Source organism: Vigna umbellata, chromosome 3 (assembly GCF_029865625.1).
Source record: "Vigna umbellata cultivar VRB3 chromosome 3, Vumbellata_1.0, whole genome shotgun sequence".
NCBI lineage: Eukaryota > Viridiplantae > Streptophyta > Magnoliopsida > Fabales > Fabaceae > Vigna > Vigna umbellata.
In genome coordinates this window covers 14,793,455-14,815,815 of record NC_142167.1, presented here as the reverse complement: position 1 = coordinate 14,815,815, position 22,361 = coordinate 14,793,455, and the positions used below count along the sequence as shown (strand labels likewise).

The following is a 22,361-nucleotide window of genomic DNA, read 5'->3' as shown; positions in this document are numbered from 1 at the left end:
TTCAATCTCAAGTAAGGAAGAGGATTATGTAATGAGGAGTAGCAGGAGGTCCTAGTCTATCATATGATGTTCTATGTCCATAAGTAGTTTGACGGACTAATCTTGCGAAGAGAAGGGGCAGTTGTTCCTCCACTACAAGTGTACAACCCGCCATATAAATATTTGTATCCAGATTTGTCAAGTCTAGAATATGTATATATGCTTAGGTTCTTATTTGATTTTAAAGTAAAATGTGTTGTATGTTGGATTATAATTACATGATTTGATTATTTTACAATATTAACTTACTCTTTCTTCTCTGTATGTATGTTTGTCAGGTAAAGTAGTGGTCCAATTAGAAATTACACATTGACTAAACATAAAATAATTTTATAATGTATAATTATATGTAAATTTCACTGTATTACTGAATGAAATTTAAAATCAACTTTTTAATAATATGAACTAAAATCTACTTTATATTGTTTGTTAAATGTGCCCGTTTAATAAAATTAAATTAAATTTAAATAATTAAAAGTAATTAAAGTCCAAAATTATATATATATATATATATATATATATATATATATATATATAAAACTTAATGTTAAAGTTTAACTCAACTTTATGAAATTAATTTAAAAATTTATAAAGTGAGATTTACACCTTTTATAAATTCATTATACTTTCAACACTATCTGTGAGTCACATTTTAAAAATCTGTTTAACAGAGTATAAAGAATGTTTACATCGATTAATTATGAGAGCAGTGTGTTAGAAAGCTATAAAATGTGTTGGCACATGTCAAATGCGGTAGAAACATGGAGAGAATTAATAGTATTAGATCTTGCTGTTTTCCACATGAAACATTTTCATAGTATTAACCAATTGAACTGCTAGAACTTTCATTAATCAGGAAAAAAGGAGAGCTTATTATCAAGTTGAAATTGCACAAGAACATGTAGGAATACTAGGAACAACCATAACAGATGCACACGCATGCATGCACTTTAAAGATGGAAAGTTTAATTGCTTGAATAAGTTGAGGATCATGCTGGTGCTTTGACAAGCTTAGATGGAAAATCCAGCACCACAATCTTCTCAATAGCTGGTGAAAACACTCCTGAGAACTCAACATGATTGGGATGAGTCTGAAATGCATTGAACTCCTCTTTTCCATCGAATGCCATCAAGAAAACATGAGTGAAACCTTGTCTTAGCATTTCATGGCTTTCTATGTCCTTTCCCCTGTCATACAAACATGAATCAAACCTAGTCTTAGCATATCAATGATTATTTACTAAATGTTTGATCAATCTTTCAAAAACATAGAAAAATCGGAAAAACACAATACCTTCGATCCAAAACCTTAATAAATTTATAAAATTTTTATTTTGTAAAGTATTTAAACTTTTTTTAAGTGTGTCTATAGACACATACTTTTTAACTTTGATAATACTAAATTAAAGAAAAATCATGCATGTATGCAAAAATAGCCTAAAAAGGTTAAGGATCATATATATATATACAACCTTTACTGGTTGTGTTTTTCATTTACTATATATCTAAAAGGTTATCTTTGACAACCGATATACCAAAAATCAATAAAACGTTATATAAAGTGATACCCTATTCATAGATCACACACAGAAGTATTAACCAGTCATGTAAATGCAGAAAAGTAAGTCATGTAAATAAAGCAAGATATAGTTTTATACCATTCAAAGGATTTGACTTGATCAATTCCAGATGCCATCTTCTCCAACCCTTGAATGAGTTCTTCAACTTCCACACCATCCTTGAACTTAACAATCACATAGTGATTAAAAGAACCCATAGCTGCAACACAAGTCTTATAACCAAAAGTGTAGTTGCTAGGAGCCACATATATATGCAGAAAAGCTACACATCATGCAGGCAAAAACTATTTTACAGTCCCTATTTGTACACTGTGATCATAAAAGACCAATTTCACCGCAAAAAAGTAATTGGGGACAGAATCCACGGTTGAATATGAGGAAAGGTACTGGTTCGAAACATTGACCCACCATGGTGCAACTTCTTCTCCATATTTGCACAGTAAAAGTTGTCTGGTTAAATTGTCATTGTGCATGAAGGACACAGCTTTGGGGTCATTTCCCTCTAGAAGTTTGAGTTATGTGTTGGCCTCATTCAGAGTCAGAAAACATTATCATAATATATCTGCCACAACCCTTTCCTTTCTTCACTGCCATTTTCTATTCAAGAAAAAGTGGTGTCATTTGCTGGACTGTTCTTCTTGTCCTTGCCATGTGCACTACCAAGATGAATTATTGAACTTCAATTCATCAATGGCATCTTCATATGTACTTATCTTTAAGGAATAGGTTAAGAAATCAATTTAAGTCTAACTCAATCTCAGTTAAGTGATCAGTGAAAAAATTTGCATCTATTTATATATTATAAATTAATCTTATTTATAATTTAGATTAACTTCCAATAGAATGTTGAGTCTCTTTAATATACAACAGTGTAGATATTTTTTTATTTATCATTTTCACCTGTTTAATTCCAAAATATCTTTTCTTTTTCTCTGCTTAATAAATGATATTGAAATCATTTAATGCCTGTTATATAGTAATTTTTGGAAATTTTTGTGAATATTTTTTTCCTGATATATATTGTCTGGTTTGAAAGTTGAAGCTTTTGAAGGATTGAAGAAAAATATGTATTTAAATAATTTTTAGTTTCCACCGTTAAGTTATACAAAACTATTGAATGAATTGGAATGAACCTCCACTTCAGGACTAAAGAGGTTTTATTTGAATATATTAATTAATCTTAAGAATATTATCAATTATAAATTGAAAGAAAAAATATATTTAAATTATTTTTTATGTCAATTCCTAAATAAATTAAAAATAATAGATACCTAGAAGACGTATTTATTTTGCATCAACACGTGTTTCCTATGCTATCATTGGTGTAAAAAGGCTAGCAATATTTAGCTTAATTATATGACATGACATATATGAAAAAAGAAAGCCATTATTGATTATAGATAGCCTAATAAAATCAATACAATTGGTAATCCGTCTTAATCATTAGATATTATGAAATCAAAAACTTTTAATACAAATGAATTATTTGGGTTGATTTTTTTTAGAAATTATTTTCTCTATAATTTTAATAATTGATGATATTTTAGTCAATAATGGACTCCAATATTTACCCTTAGATTCAAGAAATTTAAACTGTGAAAATTTGACTAGATTAAAGAAAAATATTATAAATTTAAATTTTTGATAAAAGAAATATAACTTGTTACAGGTTAACCACTAAAATATAGCATATAGTAAAAAATATTTATTTTTTAATAAATTCTTTCAACTCTATTTTATAAAATTAATTTCTAAATAAAATTTTGTATCTTCAAAAGTCTAATAAATAATAAATTTTGTTGAAATAAATTTCATATAAGTTTCATACAATCAAACTTTAAATATAATTTAATCTTACAAAATTTACATATAATATAAGATTTTTATCTATTTATATAATATAAATTTGTCTTAATTTTTAATTGGTGTGAAGTCTCTAATATTATTGATATAAAAATATGAAACATCATATTAGAGTTAGGAATATGTGTTTTCGTAAAAAATTTTGGATACTAATTGACTTTCTAAATATACTAAGACTCGCCAATAAAGAAACATCATATTATAGCTCTATTATGGTGTATTGTGTGATAGATTATATGAAAAAGATAAGATACAAAGAGTGTAATAGATACAAATATTCTCTTTCACAAGGTGAATCATCACTTCTAAATCATTTTTATATCGTTTTCAGAATTGTACTTGTATGTTTTTACATTTTAAATTTTGTAAATCTAAAAAAATAATTAAATTGAATCGATTTAACAAAAATAAAATTGAAAAATAAAAAAAATAAGGGAAACTAAAGTGAACTAACAACAAAAATTGTAACAAAAATAGTAATTAAACAATAACAAGGGTAACTAATTTATTTATTTATAAATAAAAAATATAGATTAATATTTATTTAAAGTAAATTTTTAATTAATTTTAGGTTAATACAAATATTTTAAAAATATAAATAATATATTTAATTAATTATGAGTAACTATGTTTTTAGGTTGGGAAAATATTGAATATTTATGAAGGGTGCAAATACATTTGTAACAGACTTCCAATCTAAAAAATATATAGTTTTGCAGGGTAATATTTTTATAAATGATTTTTTCAATGTTTTTGTAAGGTTTAATACCTAATTTTGTTCCCAGTTTGGTTGACAAATCTCAATTTAGTTCATCATTACAAAAGTGTTTGAAATGTGTTCTTACTTTTAAATTTTTGTGTTAAATTAGTCTTTTCCGTTAAATATAACCAAACGAAGTTAAGAGATTGATTATATGGCAGAATGCAGTGATAACGTGTCATTTTTATATTATTTTTATATTGTATGCGGTGACATGTTAAGTTGTCAAAGGTTGAGCTGGATATTGTCATTTTTAAATTGTCAAAAATTATATTTTCTGTTACTCACCCTTCCAAATATGACATCGTTCGCCCCGCTTTCATCATACTGCAGCCACCACCCACATCTTCCGCCTCTGCCTCCGTTCGTCCCCGCTTACATGACGTTCACTAAATTTGTCCCGGGAAGGTGGGGCAGCCAAATTTTGTCTTTGATTCACTTCCCAATTTGGGAACCTCTCTTTCAGCTTCCCCTTCCAAATCCAAACCTAGAAAATTTCTGAACCTTCTCTTTCAACTTTCCCTTCCAACTTTCCCTTTCAACTTTCAACCTAGACAGGTGTTGATTCCACCTGTGCTCAATGGGCCATATGTGTCCCGCGAACACCAGCAGAAATGGCGGCAGAGAACCCAATTCTTTGATCGGTCGCTCTTCTGGATCTCCATCCAGCTCTCTATCCTTCTACTGTAATCGAGTTTCCGTTACCACACCAGATCTATCACCATCACACTTATGTTTCGCAATGTCGTCTACAACAACTAGATTTGAATTTAGATATATAACCCCTCACGTAGCTCTCGAGAATCAAGGTATTCTCGGGAATGGAGGTTCGATTAGAGGCACATTTATCGGCAATGCAGAATGGGGCGGCGCGGCAAAAGGAGAGTGGTGACGTTTAGAGCAGGAGGCAGAGGACGACGTCGAGGTGGGAGGAGCCATAACATCTCCTTCGGTGTGAAGGGAAAAGATAGAAGTTAGGGTTGGGTTTATGTGAGGTAGAGTGGGGATGTGAATGAGAATCAATGCATTTCTCAATTGGAGAGTGGATGATGCCGTGGGGTCGAAGCGAGCGAGGAGAGAGAAAACGATGGAGAGGAATTCATGCTAAGGTGCGCACTGTTTCCTCTTCCTCCCTTCCTATGCTTCTGCTTCCTCTCTCCACTGATTCTCCATGAATGTGTGTGCTATTGATGATCGTGGATGGTTCAAGAAGAGAGGTGAAGAGTTTTGTGTGTGGAATTAGGCAGTTTGCAGCTTTGATTGGTGGTTGTGGAGGTGCTCTATGAGTTTGGGGTTTGGGTGAATGGAGGTGATGAAGTATTTGTATGTGGAGTGATGAATGAGTGCTGGAATTTGTGGAGGTGGGGGAGACATATGTGATTAGCATAAAAGAAAAGGCCCTAAATCGATTTTTCTCTCATTTCAGATACTTAATCTTTAATATCGAGTTTAACTTCTAACACGTCAATGTGCATATAATATAAGAATAACACGTTATCATTGCATTCTGCCACATCATCATCCCATTAACTCCGTTTGGTTATATTTAACGGAAATGACTAATTTGACTCAAAAATTTAAAAGTAAGAACCCATTTCAAACACTTTTGTAACGAGGGACTAAATTGAGATTTGCCAACCAAACTAAGGACAAAATTGGGAATTAAACCTTTTTGTAATAAGTATTAGAGACAAATCCTTATTTTTTTTTCTTTTTCGCGTTCCGCCCCAATCTAATTTGGGACAACATTTTTTAATTCTTTGAGATTATACTGAAATATATATTTGATTTTTTTTAAATAATATAACTAAATTATGAAATTAAAATAGGGTAATAGGTTGATTAAGGATAAATAAGAATGAAGATATTTTATTAATGAAAATGACTAGGGTATAAATACATCAATTCTCTTACAAATAGCATATGGTTTATCCTTTTAAGGAAAAAAGAGAGTCAATTTTTATTATTAAGTTATGAAAAAAAAAGTTTTTTAAACCTATAAACTCATGTTATTTAAAAATAGACTTAATTGCTCTATTTAAAGTTTTAAGTTGGTTTTTATTTGAATGTTTGTTTTAATCAAGTCTCAACTTTTGAAAAATTAGCTTAATTAAGTATTTTTCGTTAGGATCCTAACAATTTGACAGAAAATACTTAATTGTGTCAATTTTTCAGAAAATGAAAATTTGATTGAAACAAAAATTTAAGTGAAGACTTACTTAAAACTTTTCAACCAAATTTGAAATGAACAGAGTAATTAAGCCTATTTTTAACTAATATTAGTTTAAAATTTGATGATAAAATTGACATCAATTCTTCCCTTAGACTAGAAGGGAGTTATAAATTAAATAAAAACCAGTGAGAAGAAGAAGATGAGTATGAAAAAGAGGGAGGAGAGAGAGGATGAAGAGGTGACAAAAATAACAACAATGGTGATGGACGACGACAACGGTGATAAGAGCAACAGAAAAGAAAGAAGAAAAGAAGAAAGAAGAGGAGGAGAATGACGAGACAAAGTAATGTACATAGCGACAACAGTGACAACACCATACAACTGTGGTAACACCAGACAATAAAGACAACTATGAAAGAAGAGAAGAAGTAAAAATAAAGAAAAAAAATAAAAATGAGAGAAAGATTAAATTGGTTGTTAATTATCTTTGATAATTAAAAATAAATCAAAAAATTAATTGATAAAATTTATTAACAAATATTTTATCCGTTAGTAATTTTAATGATTTTTTTAAAGGATTATAAACCCATTTTTCTTGTAATAGGAATGCAATTTTTTTATCATTATTTACTAATATTATTTTCGAGGAAAAAAATAAAGAGAAAGAGAGTTTATCTACAAAAATAAAAAACTAGCTCAATTTAATAACATTATTAACTTATAATCTTTATTTTTAAGAATTAATGCTGTGGAAGAGAAAGTTTGGATTTGCCGGTGTGGAGACAAAACTAGGGTAGTTATAACATTCTGGATTGATGCATAAAAACATTGCGAAATTATTGATCTAGAATATTTTTCTTTTCTAACAACACGTCTCTTGATCTTTTCCAGTTGACGAGCAGTTTAAAATTATCTTATATTTTAATATAACTAGGTTATATTAAAAGTTTATATTTTATTCATCTTATTACTAAATAATAAAATTCTAAAAACTAATTTGACCATTCACAATTAACAATGAAAATTTTCTATCTTAAGTATTTTGTTTGATATTTTTAAGTTAGAATAATTATGACTTTAGAATCTTAATATATTTATTTCAATTTATTTTTTTTCTTCTCTTTTCAAAACGTCTGTTCTAACTCAAAAAGTTGTTCTCTCTTATATCAGTAGTGTATAATGATTCTTTTGTGAGAGATCAATAATAATAAAAGTTAAGTTAATTTATATAAAAAAGTTGATATTACTCTAATTTAAAACTAATTTAAAATATAAAGACAATAAATTTATAAATCTTTTAATTGATTTTCTTAATTTTATATTTTTTAAATTAAACTTTCATTTAAATTCTTAACATTATATATGTATGAACTAAATAACACTTTTTTCTGTGGTTGAAAATTAGAAATACGAGAATGTAAAGATGGTAACCAAGCACATGATTGACTTTGACGAAATGCACTTGGTCAAGTTCATACCTGTATCTCATGAGCAGAGTCAAAAGTTCTTTTACAGAATACATTTTTTGCATACGAAATATAAAATATATATTTAGTAATAAAATATCCTTTTGATATAAAACTAATTAATATTGTCCTGTACGGTCCTCCCGACTGAGCGGTTCTCCCAAGTTCGACCGAACGGTTCCTTCAGGTCGACTCTTCTAAGGCCGTCCTTAGACCGACCATACATAGACTGAGCGATCTTTCCAAGGTCGTCCATCAAGACCGAGCGTCTAAGTTGACGCCGTTCTTGGACTGACCATACATAGACCGAGCTGTCTTTCCAAGGCCGTCCATTTAGGTCGACCATCAAGACTGAACATCCAAGCTGACCAACCAGCAGAACCGAGTGGTCGCCTACCCGGGTCGATTACATGATTAGATTACAAACACTAATGACTCTTTAAGCCCCTAATGAAGATTAAGCATGATTAGGCCATCATCAGACCCACAAAAGGTAAAAGCCCATTACAACTGCTATAAATAAAGGTCTCAGGTATGATTTCTGGGCAGGTTGCATAGCACATGCTTTACTCGCTATAATAACTACTCGATCACTTTACTGACTTGAGCGTCGGAGTGCCTTTGACAGGTGTCCGCCCGGCTCGGAGAGCGAGGAGGGAGAACAAATACCACAACTAGAGAACCAGAAGAGGAGAGAACTCGTCCGGTCTTCCACAGTTTGGAGCAACGTCCATCCGCTTTCAGGTGCCCGCCCGGCTTGGAGAAGGAGGAGGACAACCATTTGGAGCGCTTGAAGCAACGTCCGTCCGCTTTGGAGAAGCTCTCCCGGTCTCCTTTAGTTCGTGGTCTTCACAAGTCGTCCGGCCTTCGAATACAGTATGGAACGCTTAAGTCCGCGCAGTCTTCGAGATTCGTCCGACCTTGGTATAATGTTATACTAGAAACATTTTGCCCATTCTCTTTTAGTTCGTGGTCTTCACAAGCCGTCCGGCCAAGCATGGAACACTTAAGTCCGCCCAGTCTTCGAGATTCATCCGGCCTTCGACACAATGTTATACCCGAAACAAATATTAAAATTGATAAATGTTCATTATCACCGTTTAATCAATTATAAATCGGTCAACACACCTTGATACTTTATAATGATATGAAAACCTATTTTTCTCAATCTCCATAATTACTTTTTAATTGTAAAAGATAAAACAATTAAAAATTTTAATAATTTATGTCTTAAAACAATAAACTTTAAACTCTAACTTAATTTTATAAAATCAACTTTTAAAATAAAATTTATATTCAGTTATATAAAACTGACTTTTTAAAAGATGAGCTTTTTTATTAATTATCATAAATTAATCTTATTTTCTTAATCAATATAACACTTTTAACATACCTCCACATGTTGACACATTAGTGGCTTAGGATGCAACAAACTTTATTATAATAAATTTTAATTCATAATTTTAATTTTAAACTTAACTCACTTTTTAAAAAAATTTATAAAATGAAATTTGTATGTTTTAATGTAAATTAATCTTATTCTAATTTATACAAGGTTTTCAACAACTTTACTGAAATTCAATTTATCCTTTTAAAACTTTATTCGTTTAGTTTGGATAATTTTTTTCTTTGAAACATGTATAAAACAAAAAGTTGTTTACATTAAATTAAAAAGTTATCCCAGATTAAATAATCAGCATACACTTTACTCATACTCATGATTCCTCTATCCACAAATATATACAATAGATTTTGACTTGAGAGAGATATTACAATTTTTATATAATTAACTTATATATTAGTAATTATATATATATATATATATATATATATATATATATATATATATATATATATATATATAATTATTGTCATTATTGGGTAAATTCAATAAAAACTTTCAATTTGATAGAGCTATTATTATTAAAAAGTAGATTTTTAAATCTAATAATTCTACAAAATTGACTTAGGTTTATATTACCTATATACTATATGTAATCGTCTAATATCTTATCATTGTGGATTTCCAAGTGTTACCTTCTTGCATGAAACGAGTTCATTTAGTAATTTGCTCGCACCCACAACAAACTTAAATATAAAAGATAAAAGAAAAAAGAAAAAAAGAAGAAGGAGAAGACCAGAAAACCACGTTTTTCTTTTCTACGATTGATCCACGTATGTCGATAATGTAAACAATAAATTCTTATAGAGTCTGTTTATCTGCAAAACTAATTAATAAACTTTTATGACAAACGACAACAAATGTTTTTAAAATATTACGATACTTTTAAAAATAACTTTCAAAAACTTGCTTTAATGATAAAATATTATATTTATATGTTGTATCCTATGAAATATTGACCGAGCGATAATTGAAAAGGAATGATCGGTCTGTCCGTCATTGGTCAGTCTGATCAAATGGTTTGGGCCGTAATTGAGCGTACAGTGTTAATAAGCTACTTCAAATGATAATTGGGTCAGCACTTAAGTTATTATATCTGGTTAAAGATATTTGATAAATCAAATCCAGAAATATTTGGTTGAAGATACTGATAAACAGGATTTTCAGATAATCTGTTTATATCTTATTTTGTTTATATTTTATTGGGCTTTTATCAGTTTATGATCCATGAGTTAAATTATAAATACAAAGCTAGGGCCACAAGCCAGGTACATTTTCACTTAAGCATTATACACTCTCTCCTACTCTCCAAATATTCAAACAATGTCAATCAAGCACTGATTGTCTCATTAAAAGTAAACACTCTTCAACCACACACCTAACTTGAGTGTCGGAGTGTCTTTTGCAGGTACATCCTCCCTCGTCAAGAAGGAGACCGATCAGTTTGTGCCAATACCGATCGGCCAATAGCAGGAGTTTGGAAGCGAGCGAGCGGCCCAGACACGTCAGCAGGTTAGTCTCTTGGTCCCGAAAATATTTGCAGAAACATTTGGCGCCCACCGTGGGGCCGAGCGTCAAACCCAATGGTGACCACGAGGAGCATGGAGGAAGAACAGAACAACAGAGATTTGATAGCGCAGATGCAAGCACAGATACAGGCATAGGCAAGAACCATACAGGCACAAACGAAAGCACAACAAGAGATGCAGCGAAGGCACGCTGAGGTGATTGCAACATTGAGAGTAGAGCGAGGCCGTACCGAACGTCAGATCAGCACTCGGAGGCCACAGTCGATCGGGGTAACAACCATCAGAATGATAACGATGGAAGTCGTAATCGATAGCCATCTCAGCATACCGACCCGAACGGTCGGGGAAGGAGAGAATCGTCCCTCCTGCAAACCGATCGACCCTAAAGTCTACTCCCTTTTACGACGGCCATCATGCAAACTCCAATGCCAGAGAAGAATCCTCCTGTATTGGATAGGTATGATGGCTCGGCATATCCCGATAATCATCTTATGATTTTCACCAATGCAATGGTGTTCTACACGGACAGTGATCCGGTTATGTGCAGAGCTTTCTCCTTATCACTCAAGGACGAGGCATTAGAGTGGTATAACACTCTTTCCCCGAACACAGTGGATTGCTTCACCATTGTGGAAACCCTTTTTAGAAGACAATATGCCTCAAATCGTAATCAGGAGGTAACACCAGCGGAATTGGTAAATACTAAAATGGAAAAAGGAGAAACTTTGAAGGCCTTTATGAAAAGGTATACTGAAACTGCAGGGCGAGTTAAAGAGGTAAATCACTCTTTTATCATCACCAATTTGCCTTCCTGTCTAAGACCAGGATATTTTGTTGAAAAATTGTATGCACGACCACCAAAAACTATGGAGGAACTCCAAGAAAGAGTAGTTAAATTCATCCGCATGGAGGATATATGAATCTCACAAAGAAAGCGACAACAAGAAGCTGAGTCAAGTGGAGGTAGAAAGGACGGCAAGCGACCATTCGGCAATAATGGTAAAAGTGGGGAGTTTCCCCGAACATTTAAGTTTAATCATTATACAGCCCTCAACGCACCTAGGGCAAAAGTTCTTGAAGAAGCTCTAAACGTTGAACTTCTCACACTCTAAACGAAACTATCTCCAAGAAACGCAGATGAAAGGAAGAGCTGTCATTTCTATCAGAATCATGGACATACTATAGAAGAATGCATTACGCTAAAAAACGAAATAGAAAGCCTCATTCGGGCAGGACATCTCCGTAAGTATATACAGGAAACAAGAAGAAGTCCCGAACGGACGTATCGGAAGAACGAACGGAGGCGAGACTATAGTCGCAATCTAGTCGTCATCGTGAACGATCGGTTCATAGAATTATCAACTGAAGAGAGGAATCCAAAACTCTGTTAATGTTTAAATTTTTGATTTAGACTTTTGTTATTTTCTTATACTTTAATTATGAAATAAATAAAACCGAGCAATTCATGCTCGGTCATTGGTTACCAATTTCGTTAAAGAATTTTATAGTCAACACTGAAGCTAAAAGACCGAGCGGTAAATCCCTCTCGGCAAAAAGGTAAAGCCCTCTCAAAGCCGAACGGTAAAACCCGTTCACTAGGAAGCACTCCTAGCTCAAAGACCAAGCGGTAAATCCCTCTCGGCAAAGAGGTAAAGTCCTCCATTAGGAAGTTCTCCAGGAACTCCTAGTGTAAAGCCGAACGGTAATGCCCGTTCACTAGGAAGCACTCCTAGCGCAAAGACCGAGTGGTAAATCCCTCTCGGCAAAGAGGTAAAGCCCTCTCAAAGCTGAACGGTAAAGCTCGTTCACTAGGAAGCACTCCTAGCTCATAGACCGAGCGATAAATCCCTCTCGGCAAGGAGGTAAAGCCCTCTCAAAGACGAACGGTAAAGCCCGTTCACTAGGAAGCACTCCTAGCTCAAAGACCAAGCGGTAAATCCCTCTCGGCAAAGAGGTAAAGCCCTCTCAAAGCCGAACGGTAAAGCCCGTTCACTAGGAAGCACTCCTAGCTCAAAGACCAAGCGGTAAATCCCTCTCGACAAAGAGGTAAAGTCCTCCATTAGGAAGTTCTCCAGGAACTCCTAGTGTAAAGTCGAACGGTAAAGCCTGTTCATTAGGAAGCACTCCTAGAGTAAAGACCGAGCGGTATCCCTCTCGGCAAAGAGGTAAAGCCCTCTCAAATGGAAACCGAACGGTGAAGACAGTCCCCCAGTTATTGTAAATCAAATGGTAAAACCCGCTCCCTAGGAGGAACTCCTAGGTCAAAGTCAAAGACCGAGAGATAAATCTCTCTCGGTTCATGTTGAAGGCCGAGAGGTAAATCCCTCTCGGTTCATGTTGAAGACCAAGAGGTAAATGTAATCCCTCTCGGTTCATGTTGAAGGCCGAGAAGTAAATCCCTCTCGGTTCATGTTGAAGGCCAAGAGGTAAATTCCTCTCGGTTCATGTTGAAGGCCGAGAGGTAATTCCCTCTCGGTTGATGTTGAAGACCGAGCGGTAAATCCCTCTCGGTTCATGTTGAAGGCCGAGAGGTAAATCCTTCTCGGTTCATGTTTACATGGAAAAGCAAACTTCTCACTACAACAAACACAACCTCCCTCAAACTCATAAGTCCTATAGTTAATCAAGGTTAAAGCTGACCAATTACACTCGGACTTGGGGGACATGATGTATCGTATGAAATATTGACCGAGCGATAATTGAAAAGGACCGATCGGTCTGTCCGCCATTGGTCAGCTTGATCAAATGGTTTGGGCCATAATTGGGCCTACAGTGCTAATAAGCTACTTCAAATGATAATTGGCTCAGCACTTAAGTTGTTACTGGGCCAATGATCTAGTGAATAATAAAATAATTCAAGATATCTGGTTAAAGATATTTGATAAACCAAATCCAGAAATATTTGGTTGAAGATATTGATAAACAGGATTTTCAGGTAATCTGTTTATATCTTATTTTGTTTATATTTTATTGGGCTTTTATCAGTTCATGATTTATGAGGTAAATTATAAATACAAAGCCAGGGCTACAAGCCAGGTACGTTTTCACTTAAGCATTATACACTCTCCCCTACTCTCCAAATATTCAAACAGTGTTAATCAAGCACTGATTGTCTCATTAAGAGTAAACACTCTTCAACCACACGCCTAACTTGAGTGTCCTCCCTCGTCAAGAAGGAGACCGGTCGGTTTGTGCCAATACCGATCGACTAATAGCAAGAGTTTGGAAGCGAGCGAGCGGCCAGACACATCAGCAGATTAGTCTCTCGGTCCCGGAAATATTTGCAGAAGCATACGTTAATAATAATAATAATAATAATAATAATAATAATAATAATAATAATAATAATAATATAAATAAAATTATGAGATAAAATGATATCATATGTATATATATAAATTTTGAAAAATGAAGTCAACCTATCATGTTCTTTTTTAAATAGAATAAATCTGTACAAAGTGTAGGGAACATATTTTGCACATAGAAAGAAACCTAATTTTGTTTTTTCTGATATAGCAGTTTCACACTTTTTATTTCTTCTCCCTAATGACGTTGCCAATTACATATATAAACCTTTCTGACTTCATATTCCTCTCAAAAAGGTGCATGCACTTAACCACGACATACGGATAGGTCTTTCTGATGAGTTTGAAAAATCGTTGGGAGATATTATAGCAGCAGTTCAACAGTACATGCAGTAATTAACCAAAGATTCTAGCAGAAGGAATTAGTATCATTCAACGATCTTTTTTTAACTCTCTCTCACACACACATAGATTCTCACTGTGTTTAAAATATCTGTGAGAATGAGAAACCAAAAATATAGGTAGTATTGATATCAGTTATTCCACAGAGTAAGGTCTATTTCAGAATCAGAATGGTCCCAGTCCAGTGCTCTAGAGGGTGGAGTAATTAGCAATCCCTCGGCCATACTATCCAACAAACCTGGCATATTATACAGTGCCTCCTCATCAAAGAACACTGTTTCAGACTCATCATTGTGGATGCTCGTGTTCAAAAAACTCTCTTCTGCATTCCCATTTTCTTCAAAACTAGAATTTCCATGAGAGGAACAAGAAAAAGATGTGTTTGGCGTGAAAGTATCATCAACAGTAGCAGTTTTTGCTGCTTCCCTTATATCTGCAGCAGAAGAAGACTTTGCAAGAGGAAGAAGGGAAACTGAATCGGGGAAATTGAACTTAGCAGAGATGCCATTAAGGGCTAAAACAGCCACGTCGTGTGCCCTAGCAGCCATTTCAGGAGAAGGGTATGTGCCTACCCAGATCCTTGACTTTTTCACTGGTTCCCTAATTTCACACACCCATCTGTTTCCGTTTCTTTGGCGTACACCCCTATACACAGGGTGCCGTGTCTCCCTAAACTTCTTTCTACCTGCTTTCCTCTTGTGAGATGGATTTGAAGAATCACACAATGGATCAGATTTTGGTGGAGACTGTGACTTGGAACAAGGAGATTCGTTGTTCTTCATGTTCATATTAATCATTTGTATCTATTTGAGTTTTGGAAAAGATGAAGCATAAGAATGGAGAAGAAAGAGAAAATGGTGTGTTGTCTGTGTGTGAGGAAGATGATACTTGATTCAGTAATATATATATATATATATATATATATATATATATATATATATATATATATATATATATGAATGATAAACACGATTTGGACACGTACACGTGCGACACATGTACGTTATGAATATCATTGCTTTGGTTGGTTTTGGGAGACCACGTGGGTGTGAAGAACAGATTTTAAGAGTGTTTAACCCTGGATTCTGGTTTTGTGACCTCAATGGATGTCGTGTCGCGAGCAGGGGTGAGATGAAAGGTGGTATTCAAATTCAAAGAATGTAAACTGTTAGACCAGGCTACACTGTGGGTAAAAGAAGTGACAGATAAAAATAGAAAGAAAAAGAGAAAAAAAAACTAACAGTTTGTGGTGAACAAACGATATAGAAGAGATATGGTGAAAAGGAAGTGAAATAAGAGTGAAAGTGTGGGCGATATTATATTATTCAGATTTGTATAATGTGATGATAAAATACACAATGTGACGAACTTGAGTTGGTTGCAATATTTAAAGCTATAAAGGTATCATTACGAGTGATATTGCCATCAACTTTTGGAAATAACGAAATAGGAAAATAATCCTTTTTTAAAATTTAGATAAAAAATACACACAAAAATTAAGGTAGTTTGACGTTTGAAAACATATATCTTTGAATAAACATAAATATGTTATTAAAAAAATTATTGGGTTGATCCAAGTTGATGAGTTCCTGATTGATAAAAAGAAATTTACCTACAAGAATTTCGAAGTATTAGAATATAAAATTAGTATTAAGTTAGATTATTACTAAAGGGATATTTATACGCTTATGTGTAGAGATGATAATGAATCAAGTCGAGCGCGAATAATTTCTATCAGCACTTCCATAACAAAAAAGTTCATTTATCATGTGTTTGGTTATCCATTGAATATTTGTCTAAAAAATATCTCCAAGTATTTTAAAACGTATGGGTATCCGTAAGTATCCTTATATATTTAAAAAAATTCAATAAATTTTTAAAATAAAATCTATGTAAAACTAAAATAAAATAAAATATAAATTAAATTAAATATAAATTAAAATTTAATTTCAATTAAATTTAACTTAATAAAATATAATTTAATTTAAATTTTAATTAAATTTACCTGAATAAAATATAAATTAAATTTTAATTTTAATTGTTTGTCGCTAATAGATACTCGCAGATACAAATAGTATAATATCCACACCCATTTATAAATTAGTATTAAAATACCTATAAATCGCCATCCGCGTATAATAAATACTCATGAGTACTAATTATCCGTGGTAGATTTTATCTATACATACCTACATGCATGACTATATTTGTCATCCCTACTTTCTTTTGTGAGCCTATTAGTATAACAACAATTAAGATAAATTCAAAATATAACAACATATTAATAGATATAATAATTTTATTCAATTTATAAATCTCACACTTGGATCACATGACTATAAGACCATTTTGGACCTAATGATAATAATATATTTTGAGTCGGATATGAACAAATAATATTACTTAACATAATACAAACTTTTGTATATTTTTCTATAATAAATTTTAAATCTTCTTATACAATTTGTTTTAGAATGTAGGGTCGAGGTCAACGATTCAAAGTTTGGTGAGTCATCTGGGGTTCGAAAGTTGTCATAAAGTCCAAGTTCTAGTGTTACTGCTTGTCCAAACCACTCAGAGGGTACTTGCACAAGACACTTTGATGTTAAAGTCAACTTAATGTTGACAGTTCAAATATTAATAGTGCAATAAATGCAGATCACCTACCTTCTTACCTCAAACCTTTAGGGTGCTCTGTTCGGTATTCGATATCACCCCAACTCCTCTCATCTTTCCACATTACTTCCGTACTCACCCGAACGCCAACAAAAGTTTGGTGTCCCTCGTATCCAAAAAGGTGACGTGACTATTTTCTTTGTATGTCACCATCTTTAAGGGGATTCAAGACAAAGTGCTTCAGGATGGGAATAATAGAGGTCGGTCGACCAAAGTTTTTTATGAGGCCGATTGACTTAAATTTCCTTTGTATCGGACTCAAATTCCCCTAAAAATAACCTTATGGCACACAAGTCCACAATGACACTGAAAGAAGTGGCTGCAATGGAGATGATCAATCACCTCCCTTGTCGTCTTCCCTCCCGAAAACTTATCATGTGCCACAAGTCTACAAACCTCTTCCACAAGGTGTTTGCTAAGCTTTATTTATCAATGTTTAGTGATTAATTGGTGTTAACTTGCTATCTCGAGTCGATGGTGGCGAGTCTTCGAGCTCTTCAACAGCGAGTCACCCTACCTCGAGCACTCCAACATTAAGACGTCCTACTATTGTCAAAGGGACTGAACAGTTATCTATCGATTGTCCTACCTCTGGATGTCCACCTAATCAACCTCAACCTGTTTGGGTTGCTTTTGCCTTTCAACCAACGCCCATCACGGTCTTCTACCCTGATCCACAAGAAGGTCGAGAGGCAAAGAAGGGGAAAAGGAAGTCTCAATGTCAAGGTGAGAAGTCATCTTCACACAAGAAGAGTTGCAAGGATGGCGACCCTTCCAAGTCTTTGATTGGAGGCGTCTTTAGCATTGAGTTCCAACTTGGTGCTAAGGTAGTCTTCAACTTGGTCGGGGACAAGAAGAACTTGATGGAGAAGATGTCTCACAAGAAAGCTTTGGACGCTACCTTTGAGATGGTTGCCCTGACGGCTCTATTAATTTTGCGTGTTGTTGACACCGCAAATAGTGGGTCCAAGAAGCTGAAGGAAAAATTGGCTACCATGTAGTTTAGCTTGGACAAAGCATTAAAGGTCATTTCTGAGTTGAATGCAAAGTTTCAGGAGGTGATCACTGCTCACCCTGATTGCGATAAGAAGCGGGAGGATGCGGCCACCCAGCTATCAGAGTCCCACGGGATTGACACTACAAGAAAAAAAAGTATTATCGATGGTCAAAATTAGTCAAAAACATTAAAAATTCGTCGGTAGTGGCTTTTATTCGGACGATCCACCGATTGACCTAAATTCGTCTGTAAGAATGCAATCGATAATATGTACCGATGAAATATTAAATTTGTCGATAATTATCAACGAAAAATCCGTTAGTAAATATAAAAAAAAATTATCGATAATTATTGAAGAAAAAATTCGTCAGTAATTATCGAAGAAAAAAATCGTAAATAATTATTGAAGAAAAAACCCATCGATAATTACCAAAAAGAAAAATTTGTCAATAGTTATTGAAGAAAAAATTTGTTAGAAGTTACTGAAGGAAAAATTCGTCGAAAATTATCCAAAGAAAAATTTGTCGGTAAATACTATAATCTGGATCTTCTTCTTCATCACCTCTCCTTTTTCTTCTTTGCTTTAGGGTTTCAATTTTTTTGTTTGTGCATTTTCATGTCAACAAAATCAAATCTTCCTAGCCTTGTCGCCAATTTTGAACTTTCAATCCGATGATGCGAATCTGCTTCAGGTGCACTTTGATGCCAAAGTTAGCTTAACGTTGGCAGTTCATATATTAATAGCGCAACAAGTTACCAATGAGGAGCATTGGTATCTTGAAGCTACTGTGAAGTTTTGATGATGATAAAAGCTGAAGAATTGAAGACTCTAAATGCATCTTTGTTAAACGCATTTTGTAGAAACAAATGTATAGGATAAATTGTAATGATGTAAAAACTGTTAGAAGTTTTTGTATTTATTGCGCAAATAATCGATTATCAAGAGCCAATTTAGAAGAGAGTTGCTCGCGCAAATAATTGATTATTACACAGAATAATCGATTATCATTGTTTCATTTAATATTGTCCAAGTCTCTGGAATAATCGATTATTGCTCAGGATAATCGATTATCACATTTTGAAAACCCCATAACGGACACAAATAATCGATTATCACTTATGATAATCGATTATCAGTGGCAGTTGGGAGATGTCTTTTCAGTTTTTGTCCCTGCACGAAACTAGGCTTATAAATAGAGGTCTTCACAGCTCTTAGAAAAAATACTTTCAATTGAGGGTATTAGAGCTTTGTGCCTAAGGGAAGCTCTCTGTGAGTGAAAAGGATCTATGCCATTTTGAGAATACAGTTTGTCTGAGGAAGTTCTCAAAGGGATAAAGTGCTCTTGTCTGGTCTTGTGAATAGGAGAAGCTCGCGCTTTGTGTGCCAAAGGTCGGAGCAGTTCTCTTCAAGTTGGCAGAGCTGGTGCTTCCGGTTCGTTCGTCGAAGAAAGCTCTTCCGGTTCATTTGTCGAAGGAAGTTACTTGTTGCACTCTTTTGGTTCGTTTGTCGAAGGAAGTTACTTGTTGCACTCTTCTGGTTCGTTTGTCGAAGGAAGGTGTTTTCTATTCTTTGCTCATTTCATTATCTTGTAATCTGTACAACTATATTTTTAGTGAAAAAGGTTAATCACTATTTATAGTGATTAACAACTGGACGTAGAATCTTTTGATTCGAACCAGGATAAAAATTCTGTGTTGATTTTCTTGATTCCTAAACTCTTAGCACATCAACTGTTCGATAAAAGTTCGCAAAGAAAATCAATTTTTGAAACCGACTATTTTAACTTGTGTTGTGATCGTTACACGCTTTCCTCTATCTATATTTTATTCCGCTGCGCGACTCTATAACGGTACCGATTGTTCCGACAATAAATGCATATCATCTAACTCCTTACCTCAAACTTGCATTTATAAGTTTTTGAATGGACTTTTGATTAATACTAGCCTAATTACAACACAATTAAGTAATGACATTTTACCTCTAAGTTGATCAACATTAAAGTTAATTGTGCAGACTCATGACCAATCGATTCATTTCTTGACCAATTGGTCTCCAAAATAGCTCATTGGATCGTCTAAATTATGGTTAACCATCTAGTTTGTGTTTGACATATGGTCATACAGTACAGAATTCAAAAGAGTTGAATTATAGTGATTATTCTCAAATCAACTTTATTTTTTATAATTTTTTTTTTTTGCTACATTCTTCATATTTGTGAACGGAGGACTTTGATGAACATTACTTATAACCAACGTCAACATAGCTGACTTTGTGATGTTTCGTGTTTAGTTTATTAAATGTGTTCAGAATGAATTAATGGGTATATGATTCCACATAAATTAAAAAGAAGTTGAAAGAAAATTATACACATCGATATAGTTTATCTAGAATTTAACATTTTATAAAAATAAAATTTGACGTACGTGTGATAACTATAAAAAAGAATTAAGGTCTAAAAATTTACAATTTATTATAAATAAATAAGAAAGTATATTATAAAAAATATATTGAAAGAGACTGTAAAATAAAATTTAGATTTGTACTTGTAATATAATGAAATAATTAATAACAATATTTAATTATTATACACACAAATATAGCGATGAAAGATTAAAAAAAATATTAATGTGGAATGTAAGATAGTGTATGCCAACCCACACTTTAGTTATGAGAATATTGCAAGTTATGCAAAAGGACTCTACGGGTTGAATGACTTAAATGTCCATTCCATCCAGTATTTCTTCAAAGAGGACTGCACCGTACTTTGTTTGCTAATAAGTATTTATGTAATTCTATCTTAAAAAACTATTTTATTATGAATTAAATATAATATATAAATCATAATGTTATTGTTACTACGAGTTTATAACTTACGGATTGGGTACGAGGATGACAAGATAGTTGGAAAAAACTTAACCATTGACATGTTAGGGAAGTATCTTTTGATCGATTGGTCCCGAAAAGCGTTGAACAAAATTAAGACGTAATTAATATCGCAACAACTTCTATAAAGTGGTTAAAATTTGTATTAAAGATTATTAAGAGATAAATTAACTTGTCATTAATATAATAATCTGATCAATTAATTTATATCTTAATAATTATTAATGTAAACTGTTTAACAGTAATCGTTCTAACATTAATTGAACTTTAATTCTATTAAATGGTTGTGAAAATCGAACTGTAAAGAAATGTTTTCTTAATGTTAATCGTTGGATTCTCTCTAACTATGTTGACACCGAATCAGTAAGGTATAAGCCATAGTAACATAAATTTATCGTGGAATAGTGAGCTATACCTTGGAATGAATGGGTTAATTCAATTAATAATGTTTGGTTCCCACTTTTTAGTCATAAGCAGACATCACGAGTATGGATAAAGTCCACCATTCATACTCAACCTAATAGAGCTCTATCCTTTTCGTGGACTATGTTTCCATTTTACAAATCACAAGTTTTCTGACATTTTGTCTGTTTTAATCATGATTATGGTTCACTTCTCCTTTCTAATACGACCTAGATTAATCTTATAAATGTCCAAGGTTAATAATTTTGTTTAGATAATTTGTGAATATTATGAATATAGAGATATATAAAGATAATTTTATAACAATAACTTTAAAAGTTATATAAAGATAATGTTTTATTGACAAATAGTATAATTATCTTACATTACTCGTGTTTAAATTGATATCAATGATTTGATTATTTTTTTCATTAAAGAAGACAACTGAATAAAGTGGAAACTGATTTTATTATCTCACTTTTATTTTCTTCAAAATAAAATTCATTTTCATATTTAATGAATATAAAAATTTTATTTTATCTCCAGTACCCATTAATATTAATTAATTTTTTTTAATAAAAAACAAAATAATAATAAAAAATATAATATTTTCAAATATTAAATATTAAAAGATGTGTTCTTCTTTTTTAATATCAGATATTTATAAACAAATTATAATTATATAAATTTTAAATGAGGATATAAAATAAGATAAAAGTAAAAAGAATTATATAAAATATTACATAATAACACATAAATAAAATATTATGACAACCAAAATATTTATTCATTTTAAAAGCGTTAATAAAACAAAGTTAGTAAAATTAATAAATATTTTTAAAAAATTATAAAATAACACATTTTTAAATGTCTCTTCAATTTT

At 32.6% G+C, this 22,361-nt stretch overlaps 2 protein-coding genes and 1 pseudogene across 2 annotated transcripts; 1 reads left to right on the top strand and 2 right to left on the bottom strand.

Moving 5' to 3' along the window:
- Positions 1–859: 859 nt before the first annotated feature.
- On the bottom strand, positions 860–2,045 carry LOC148201704 (stress-response A/B barrel domain-containing protein At5g22580-like). The gene is made up of 2 exons (XM_088110272.1): positions 1,698–2,045; positions 860–1,227 (listed from the first exon to the last, which is right to left on the bottom strand). The coding sequence occupies exons 1-2, from the start codon at positions 1,814–1,816 to the stop codon at positions 1,029–1,031; spliced, it is 318 nt and encodes a 105-aa protein (XP_087966398.1). The 5' UTR covers positions 1,817–2,045; the 3' UTR covers positions 860–1,028.
- Positions 2,046–11,237: 9,192 nt separating this feature from the next.
- LOC148201703 (uncharacterized) lies at positions 11,238–11,732 on the top strand. Its single transcript, XM_088109467.1, has one exon. It carries the CDS (start codon positions 11,238–11,240, stop codon positions 11,730–11,732), a length of 495 nt encoding a protein of 164 aa, XP_087965593.1.
- Positions 11,733–14,486: 2,754 nt separating this feature from the next.
- LOC124842530 (dehydration-responsive element-binding protein 1B pseudogene) lies at positions 14,487–15,378 on the bottom strand (annotated as a pseudogene).
- Positions 15,379–22,361: the final 6,983 nt, after the last annotated feature.